Here is a 10453-nt window from a genome sequence, read left to right on the forward strand (position 1 = left end):
ATTTCAAAGGTGCCATTATATAGATTATAAATAACTTAAAGATATTGACATATCTAATTGTATAAGTCTGTTTATAGCTTAAAACCTTTCTAACTCAAGATAATATTATGTAATAAGTGTGGTTCCCTAAGAACTCAATTACCCTAGCATCACACAAGGCTTCGTAGCAAGGTTGAATTAAAAAGCTTTCGTTAAAGGATAGTCGTAATAACGTGGAAACCAATTAATCAGGGGTAAATATACCCATCTTCTACCTTAATACAAATTATATAAAGTAAAATATTTAAAAGTTTAAAAAAACATCAAATAATGTAAAAAGTAAAAAAAAAATAATTGATAAAATTTTCTTGGAGGAAGAATGATTTCAAATCCCTGTTTTTTTAAGGTTCGTGTGTGTGTGTGTTAAAATTGCGTACATCAGGGTTTTTATATTTTCCAGAATCAACCAATGATCTTTGTACAGAAAATAAACTTTAAGACGTATTATTTACCCTAGTCAAAACTTTTACGCAAATTATTTCTACGCTTTTTAAAAATTGAATTAAAGAGTATATAATCTAAAATAATAAACATTTAAATTATCATTTAAGATGCGTGCCATTGTAATAGTCAATCAAACTTAAGCAAAATAGTCAAAAAAAAGTCTTGTAAAGGGCTAAAATAAACCGTTTGTCGTCAATCTCATTTATCATATGTTAAATTGAAACAGAAAATTGCAAAATCTACTTAAGGATTTTTTTGAATTTTTAAATTTGGCATAGATATTCTAAAAGTATGAAATGGCACCTTTCATATAAGCTCATATCATATCGAACCTATATTCGCCCTTTAAACTGTTTTTAACCTATTTTTTTATCATTTATCAAAAATATACTATGACACTAGTAGAATCAGACTGCAGAGCCCAAATTTGAATTAAGTCCCCAATAAACTTTTTTGGGGGGATTTAAAAATTAATTTTATATGTTGCTGTGATCATTTTGATGGAAGCAAAAGCATTTTTTAGTTTGGGGTTAAATTGTTTCTTACAGAACAATTTTTATGTGATTAAGATTAAGCAATACAATAATAAAAAACTCTACTCTGTTCGATGCAAATATTTTTTTTCTAAAACAATAATTTAGATAGAAGAAATTTAACATGAAAAAAAAAGAGCTTTTTCTAAAATCTAATACATTACGCAATATAACATACGGTTGTTTTTTAGTAAAGAAGACGACATTTGTAGCCAAACCAAACCACCGCCGGCTACTTTAAACAACAAGTTCAGAAAATAAATATTGCAATTTTCGTGTTATATTTTTGTCTAAAATTATTTAGGTAATTAAGGTTCCAGATAGTTTTAGGCTGTTTTTTTTAAATGTAGGTCTGGGAATTAATTTACATAAAATCTTATTGAAGTGAATTTAAAGTTTTATATGTTTATTTAATTTGAAGTAAATTTTCAAAGATATTATTAAAAATGAACGAGTATATAAAGAATGTAACAACTCTAGATCCATACAGAGGTAAAGTGACAGTCTAAAACTTATACTAAATATTAGAAAGTCAGTAAATTATCAAACTTAATCTTTAATTCTATTTACGTAGTCGTCTTGATTCGTCTGTTTTAATAAAAGAAATTTAGTCCTTGTTTAATTAATGGCAGGCTTAAAAGAAACAAAGTACTTTTTGGTTTATTGGGTCATTTCAAAAATTTAAAGATGCATTTTTTAAAATAAATACCTAAATTTACCTATTATTTGTTTTACAATAAGTTTTATTTCCATAATTAGGTTTGGTTCGTACGTCTGTCTGTGTAATTGCATAGTTAGAAAGCGCGCGTCTGTATAATTATTACCTGAAAGTCCTTATAAGACACGTAATTTTTATAAAATTGATTTTTTAGCTATTTTGACGTGATTGTTTAATTCCTATTATATATATAGAAAGGTTAATGTAAGGAATGTACGTTTGTAAGCTTTGAAAATTCTTTATAAAGTAACAGATTAACTTGAATTGTTTATTATTTTGCTTTTTTTGCAGGCTTTAAAGAAACAAATTATTTTATGGTTTATTGGGCTATTTACAAAAATCAAAGACATTGGCTGTTGATTAAATGACCCGAAATTTCTTTTTATTTCTTTATTGAACAATAAAATCACTTTAGGAAGTTTTTTCCTCAGGGAATGTATTTCATGATTAATATATTTTCTTGCAGCTGATCCCATTGGAAGTCGAAATCAAGAAGAACAGGATGGACATCCAGATTCAGGTATACAGCTAGATGTTATTAAAAAATAAGACAATTTTTTATATCTTTCCTCTGCGAGGCTACCTTGTACCTACAGATTCCTATCGACCTAATTAGAAAAAAAACTCAACCTTTATTTTTCATTATGTTCATAAGGTTATCAAGGATGTCCCTGGGTCTAAATAGTAAGCCATGTGTCTGTCTGTATTAGATTTGCAATATCTGTCTTTTGCTATTTTAAATTCATTTGACAAAAACAATTGGAATAATTTATAAAGCACTGCAGTGCGAGTTCTTTTTGTCTTACTAATTGTTTTAGCCACTTTCTTTTGTTTCTTTTTTAGTTGTTAATTTACATAAATTTTTCTTAATTCAAAATACCAAATTAAACATATAATAAAATAATATCTAGGTATTTGATTATGGCTTCGCAACGATAATTATCAGCTGGATTATAACTGGTTCTGATCAATACTGAAACATTATCTATGCTATATTATGGATAATTTTCCATGAAAATGAAAATAAAATTATAATAATATTGCCACTTTTTATCTCTACCCCTAGGGGTTAACAAAACTGGAATTAATATTATATTTTTTTATATTATTATCTGCGGAATTCTTTGTGTAATTTGATGAGATAAATAACTATTATATCTTTTTCAATTAAATTTTTTAGATGTATTAATGAAGATAAAAAAGAATTCAACCAGGTGTGTATGCGGATGTTGTACAAATGGTCCGTGCTGTGAAAAAGGTAAAATAAGTTATCCTGAACCTTTCAATCTTTCTTTTTTTTAAACCTTTAATAAAAGTTGCAGGATATCTTCCCGTCTATCTGTGTCAATTGAAGGATCGTCGAATCCTTTACAGAGTAGCTTCTCATAGTTCATGCGAAAAAATACATTCTCATTTCCAGGAGAAAGCTCCTCTAGAATAAAATACCCTCATTAATAAAAGATAGGTATATTTAAAACTGAAATAAAAAGTTGTGCAGAGTCAACTCCCGTCAACCTACCAAAAATGCCCGTATATATGCCTCTAGGGGCGTAGCTGTTAGTTATAGATAAATCATCAACAATTTTAGTTATGCCACAGTTTTGCGTTAAAAAATTTAAATGTAAAACGGGTTGTGTAGCACATTCACCACATCATTTAGGTTTGTAGTGAGATTTCAGTATGTGTTGTTATAAATAAAATTATGAGTTTTTTAGGTGAAGAAAGTAAGCATAAGACTAACCAGGTGGTCATGTGGGTGGCCAGCAGGGCCGGGATTAAGTGCGTTTTTTTTTTAAAAGTATGTGTTGTCATATATGCATATCAAATTAGCAGCGGTGCCCCCAGAGGTCTTTAGGGGAACGTAATTTTTTTCTGCGTAGTGTAGTATTTTGCCATTCCAAATCACAGAGCTGAAACTCTTTATTTAGTTGAGTTCCTTTGACTTTTAGTTTTGGTTTTAAAAAGTGTCACTTCCGCCTCCCCTCTTTTTACTACTAGATATGATGAATGATTTCTCACATATATTACAAGAATATGGTTTCTCTCCAGTATGTTTTATTATATGAGTGTCTCTATTAACTTTCTGTGAGAATGTGCTTTGATCCGAGAATGACTTATCATATATATTACAAGAATATGGTTTCTCTCTATTATGAGTTCTCATATGAGTAACTTTTGGGCCTAACTGTGACAATGATTCATAACATATTTCAAATGTCTTTATGATAAGAACGACTAAAGGATTTACCACATATTTCACATAAATATGGTTTCTCTCTCGTATGATTCTCATATGTGAATCTAATTTCTAGTCGTGAGAATGAGAATATTTACCACGTATCTCACATGAATATGGTTTCTCTCTAGTATGATTTCTCATATGAGTTTCTTTTGGGCCTAACTGTGAGAATGATTCATAACATATTTCACATAAATATGGTCTATTCCTGTATGTTTATTACTTGACTGTGAGAATGATTTACCACATATTTCACATGAATAAGGTTTCTCAACAAAATTAATTGTCATATGTAGATTTTAACACCAGACTGTGAGAATGAATATGGTTTTTCACCAGTATGTATTCTCATATGAATTTTTTATAAACAGACTGTGAGAATTATTTAACACATATTTCACATGAATATGGTTTCTATCTAGAATGAGAATCTAATTTCTGGGCGTAAGAATAATTTACCACATATCTCACGTGAATATGGTTTCTCTCTAGTATCAGTTTTCATATGTCTATTTTTAGCAACAGACTGTGAGAATGATATACCACATATTTCACATGAATATCGTTTTTCACTAGTATGTATTCTCAAATGAATTTTTTAAATCTCCAGACTGTGAGAATTATTTAACACATATTTCAATTGAATATGGTTTCTCTCCAGTATGAATTCTCATATGAATGTCTCAATTACTAGTTGTGACAATACTGGCAAGTGTTCTTTTTTTCACTCTCCATTATTCTATACTTTTAAAAGTAACTTTTGCATTATAGAAGCCTAAATCCAAAGCTAGAGAGAACTCATACGACAAACCTTATTCATGTGAAATATGTGGTAAATCATTCTCACAGTATGTTGTTAAAAATAGACATATGGAACCTCATACTAGATAGAAACCATATTCATGTGAAATATGTGGTAAATCATTCTCACAATCTATTGACAACACATTGTGATGGGAAACCTTATTCATGTTCTCACAGTCTGTTGTTAAAAATAGACAATTAGAAACTCATACTAGATAGAAACTATGTTCATGTGAAATATGTGGTAAATCATTCTCACAGTCTGTTAACAATTCATTCTGGTGAGAAACCTTATTCATGTGAAATATGTGGTACATCATTCTCACAGTCTGTTGTTAAAAATAGACATATAAAAACTGATACTAGACAGCAACCATATTCACATGAGATATGTGAAATATGGTCTATGACCAGTATGTGTTCTCATGTGTGTATTTTATTACTTGACTGTGAGAATGATTTATCACATATTTTACATGAATATGGTTTTTCATTAGTATGGGTTCTCATATGGCTATTATTGGCTAGAATGATTTACCACAAACATTACATAAATATGTAATATTTCTCCCCAGTATGTATACTCATATGAATGTCTTTATGATAAGAATGATTTTCGACATATTTCACATGAATAAGATTTCCCACCACAATGAGTTATCATATGTCTATTTTTAACACCAGACTGAGAATGATATACCACATATTTCACATGAATGAATATCACCAGTATGAATTCTGATGTGAATCTAATTTCTGGGCTTAAGAATAATTTACCACATATTTCACTTGGATATAGTTTCTATCTAGTATGAGTTTCCACAACAGACTGTGAAAACATTAATATCATATGGTTTCCCACCACAATGAGTTGTCAACAGACTGTGAGAATGCTTTACCACATATTTCACATGAATATGGTTTCTATCTAGTATGAGTTTCCATATGTCTATTTTTAACAACAGACTGTGAAAATGATTTACCACATATTTCACATGAATATGGTTTCTATCTAGTATGAATTTCCATAAGTGATAAGTCATTCTCGGGTCAAAGCACATTCTCACAGAAAGTTAATAGAGACACTCATATAATAAAACATACTGGAGAGAAACCATATTCTTGTAATATATGTGAGAATTTAAATCATTCATCACATCTAGTAGTAAAAAGGGAGGAGGCGGAAGTGACACTTTTAAAAACCAAGTCAAAACCAAGTCAAAAGAACTCAACTAAATAAAATGTTTCAGCTCTAGGATTTTAAATGGCAAAATACCACACTATGTATAAAAAAATTATGTTAGATTTCAATTTTCATCCCCTATAAAAACAAATCTTTAATCAACTTTTCTTATTTTAGAGGTATGTCTCACCATGTCAGAGACCTTCAACTTCCTGTTAAAAAAGGAATCATTGGAGGTAAACCTGTTTTTTAAAAACTTCTCTACAATTTCATTACATTTCTTTTTTTGTTGGTGGTGATGGGTTTGCCACTTTTCAAAATCAAATATAATTTAGAAATATGATGAATATAAAAGGGGGGGGGGGGGCGAAAGTGACACTTTTTGAAACCAAAACTAAAAGTCAACAAAGGAACTCAACTAAAAAAAGAGTTACAGGTCTGAGATATTGCATGGCCGTTGCTTTATATGGTTACAATATGGAACTGTGAAGAAACGGCGGCGCAACCGCCGAAAACCGCCGTTTCCCGCCGAATTTTTTTTGCCTTTTCACGGCGGTTTTCGGCGGTTGCGCCGCCGTTTCTTCACAGTTCCATATTGTACCCCTATAAAGCAACTGCCATGCAAAATCTCAGACCTGTAACTCGTTTTTTAGTTGAGTTCCTTTGACTTTTAGTTTTGGTTTCAAAAAGTGTCACTTTCGCCCCCCCCCCCCCTTTTATCATACAAACCATATATTTTTTTATTTCTTCCCCCCCCCCCCCTTACGCAGAGTCAAGCATGCAGAATATACACCCCTGTAATCCCACAAAGTTATATAGGATTTAAGGTTTTGTTATTTATTTTAGTTTAGTGTTTATTTCTATGATGATGGGAAACAATGATTTTCGGCGGGAGCGGCGTTTCCGCTGTAGATTCTCAATGGTTCCATATTGTACCTCTGCCATAACAAATATGCATGCAGTGTATCATCTTTATAGGTTCTAGGAAGTATTTAACTCTCCCAAGAGAAAACTACCTAAACTTTTTATATTTGAAAATGCTGTGATTTTAGTTTTTTTTCTGCGATACATCAACTAAAAATGGTGTCATTTTTTAGCGTTAATAAACAAAATATAATTTATTGTATTTTCTAGTTGTTGCAGCTGATTGGATGTTTCTATTCCAGGGTTGTATATTTTCAAAATTGACAGTGCTCAGGGGGGGGGGGGGAATAAGAAAATAAGTGATTAGAGGGGAAAAAATGTAAAATATGAAGAAAAATTAAAACATTTTTTCCATTCCCCCCCACCCTCCTTGGTGAAAAAACTAAAAAAATGTGTGGTAGGAGGAATAAAATAAATAAAATGTAGAGTTCTTTAAATATTCTTCCATTTTCCCTCCTACTTGGTGAGAAAAAGCTAGGGGGGGGGGGGGGGGGAATAAAAAAATTTGTAGTCGGGGAAAAATAAAATCTTGTGCAAAATATACACCCCTGTTCTATTCAAGAAAACACTTGGACGGACTAGAATCTCCAGAATGTTATAGATATACAGCATATAGGTGATTTAACAATTTTTATAATATCTAAAAATACATAAATTTAAAGCTCATGGAGTCCATGGAAATGTTTAAATTGGATTGAAAATTTGCTTTAAGTTAAAAAGGAAAAGGATGTTGTTATTAGTTTTTAATGAGATGAAAAAAAGGAAGTTCAGGAATTTCACATGAATGTGTGTTGGGCCCAATATCAATTTTTTTTTATATAATGAACTTGTCTCTTTTTTAGAGCAACATTTTGTTTGCTGATGAAAAGTGGGTCTTCACAATGGAGGAATAGGTAATTAAAACTAAAACTGTTAGTAGGTATTGAAATCAGAGTGGGATTATGGAGGGATATAATTTTTTATGACATTTGAAAAAAAATATAGGTAAGTTAACCAAAAAGTTTGTCTTTGTGTTCTAAATACTGAAGTACATATCCATTCTGTATAAATTCTATTGGCTAAAATTTTTAATTAAGATTCCTATTTATATGTGTATACATTATTTTATTCATCTGTCTATCGGTCATGCTTAAAAAGACAATAAAAACTTTTTGTTGCAGATGTGTGATTTTAGATATATAGCTGAAATTTTTAGTCAATATTACTAATATTCATATGGATCTGCTCTATACATTTTTTGTCCTTGTCTGTCAGTCATGCTTAAAAAGACAAAAACCTTATTATTACAGTTTAAAAGTCCCCAGTTTTCATGAAAATTATTATTGTTTTTTTTAATAGTGTCGTATGTACTTTTATAATTATGATTTTTTAGGTCCTAATTACTTTTTCCGTATCGCTTTTGGTGGATTAGAACCAGTTCTCAGCCATACTCAAAAATTATGTCTATCATTGTATTATATCCAGTTTTCTATACATATAAAAATTACAATAATAAAATTAAAACCATTTTTTTAAGGGCCAGCATTGGAAGGTTGCTTAAAAAACGCATAATGTTGCCGAACTGTTGCGTAAATAAAATAAGGTAGGTATTATTTTTTACCAGACCTTTTATAATTTATAAATGTGACTTCCCACAATATTCAACCAAAAACAAGTGTTGAAGTGCAAATATTATGTTAACAAAAAAAAGTTTGTCTTAATCATAGGGTTAGCAATCTGTCTAATTTTTTGACCGGATTCGGATTCTTACAAGAATCCATCCAAAAATAAAACAGATTCTCTGCGGAATCCAGATTCTTATTTTTTTGACGGATTCCGGATTTCGGATTCTAGCAATATTATAAAAGGCTTTTTTAACAAATTAATTAAGGAATTATTTTTACTGAGTACTGGGAAGAATCTAAAGCTGCGTTTTTTCATATTTTCTGATCTCTCCACTTAATGGTGTAGGTGGGGAGAGATGGGGGTAGGTGATCTTTGCCTTCAAAGAGGGGGGGGTTGAACGAAAAATCTCAAAAGGCTAATTTAAGCCTAACAATTAAGAATCCAAATCTGCTATAACAAAACAGATTCGGATACTGGATTCCAAAATTGGCCAAAAATTCGGCGGATTCAGGATTCACATTGCCAACCCTACTTAACCGTCTCAAATTGTCTAAATTCTTTTAAATATATGCCATATAAATGTAGTTTAAACAATCAACCAGGAAAAAATATGCGGTTCACTAAATTAAGTTCAAATGCACTTCGTGAAATTACCCCTTTGGGTAAAATATCCAAATACATTTTTTTGGATTAAGATAAATTTAAATGTTTCAAATTCTTTTTTTTTTTTAGAGAAACCTTTCCAGATCCCCAGGTATAGTTTTATCTTCAAATGCTTTCTTGTCATTTTTATTTCCTCAATGACACCTAAAATAAAGCTATTCAGATAATTTTTCTGTCTGTGTCTCTCTGTATGTCGGCCAGTCACTTATACTTCATATTTAACATTCTTTGCTAATTTTCATTTCTTTTTCTTTCTATTTTGGTGGGCAATTTAAAGTTGTTCTAGAATGTAATTGAAGAATATAAATCTATTATACAAATTTAAATTTAATTTAAATTAGAATGATGTCTCTCTGTCTTTCTGGGTACGCAGATTATAACACACATAACAACATTAGAGGGGGGTGGTAGACTTACAATGATGCCGAGAGTTAGATTGTTATTCGGTCCCTCCTTTACGGTACGGGAGAAATGTGAATTTATCGGCTGCTATTGAAGATAGACAGATGAAAATCATAATTTGAGATTCCCATTATACATATATGTGCATCTACATTATACATATATACTTACTTTTATTGTCCTCCTTTAAAAGACACAAACTTAATTTTTAAAGGTTTTTTGATTTTTTCTCTGATTTATGAGTTATCTTTTCATTTTCAAAGTTTCCAATCAAATTCTATGAAATTTATGTATAAATTTTTATAAAAAAAATATAGGTACAATTTTTAAACCAATACACTTTGTCTTTATAGGGAAATTACAGAGGATTCCAAGAAAATCAAAGTGAAGCATCTACAACCAGGAAAAAGTTTTAAATATTTCAAATAAGAAAAGCTTAAAATTATAATTATAACTAGTATTTATTTTTATGAAAGTAGATTTTGATGTTAATTATTACTAAGTAATTACTTGTATTTAGAAATTTTAAAACTGCAAATTTAGGAAGGCAAATTTAATATCTGGTCAGGTAGACAACAGTTCCACCCAACAGGGCCAGTAGGTAGCTATGGTGAAAGGAAATAGGTAAGTAAACGTTATTTTGCATTGCACAAATTAGGTAAACATTTTGGTAAATGAAATAGGTAGGTACCCACTTAAAATTTATATTAAAATTAATAAATTATGCCTGTTGTCCCCCTGACCCCCCCCCCCGCACAAAAAGAAATATTTCTTTTAAAATTTATATTAGGAGGAATGGTTGAGTTCCCCCCCCCCCCTTACGTTAAGTGCCAAAGAGGCTTCTAGGAGTATGCGGGTACTATAATGATATATACCATAACTTCTCAATTTCATATAAA

The 10453-nt window shown here is 30.4% G+C and overlaps 1 protein-coding gene across 1 annotated transcript in view; it reads left to right on the forward strand.

Annotated features, from left to right (window-relative positions):
- Positions 1 to 10453, forward strand: part of LOC145317031 (P2X purinoceptor 7-like) — a 41468-nt gene that overhangs the window by 30098 nt on the left and 917 nt on the right. The window contains exons 2-12 of the mRNA XM_080157893.1: positions 1449 to 1508; positions 2201 to 2254; positions 2915 to 2992; positions 6138 to 6196; positions 7095 to 7124; positions 7445 to 7500; positions 7727 to 7777; positions 8401 to 8466; positions 9222 to 9243; positions 9908 to 9955; positions 10096 to 10178. Coding sequence (XP_080014019.1) covers positions 1463 to 1508; positions 2201 to 2254; positions 2915 to 2992; positions 6138 to 6196; positions 7095 to 7124; positions 7445 to 7500; positions 7727 to 7777; positions 8401 to 8466; positions 9222 to 9243; positions 9908 to 9955; positions 10096 to 10155 — 570 coding nt within the window. The 5' untranslated portion in view covers positions 1449 to 1462 and the 3' untranslated portion in view covers positions 10156 to 10178. The remainder of the gene's footprint in view (positions 1 to 1448; positions 1509 to 2200; positions 2255 to 2914; positions 2993 to 6137; positions 6197 to 7094; positions 7125 to 7444; positions 7501 to 7726; positions 7778 to 8400; positions 8467 to 9221; positions 9244 to 9907; positions 9956 to 10095; positions 10179 to 10453) is intronic.

This window comes from Acartia tonsa, chromosome 4 (assembly GCF_053477335.1).
Source record: "Acartia tonsa isolate MP-2025a chromosome 4, ASM5347733v1, whole genome shotgun sequence".
Taxonomy (NCBI): Eukaryota; Metazoa; Arthropoda; class Copepoda; order Calanoida; family Acartiidae; genus Acartia; species Acartia tonsa.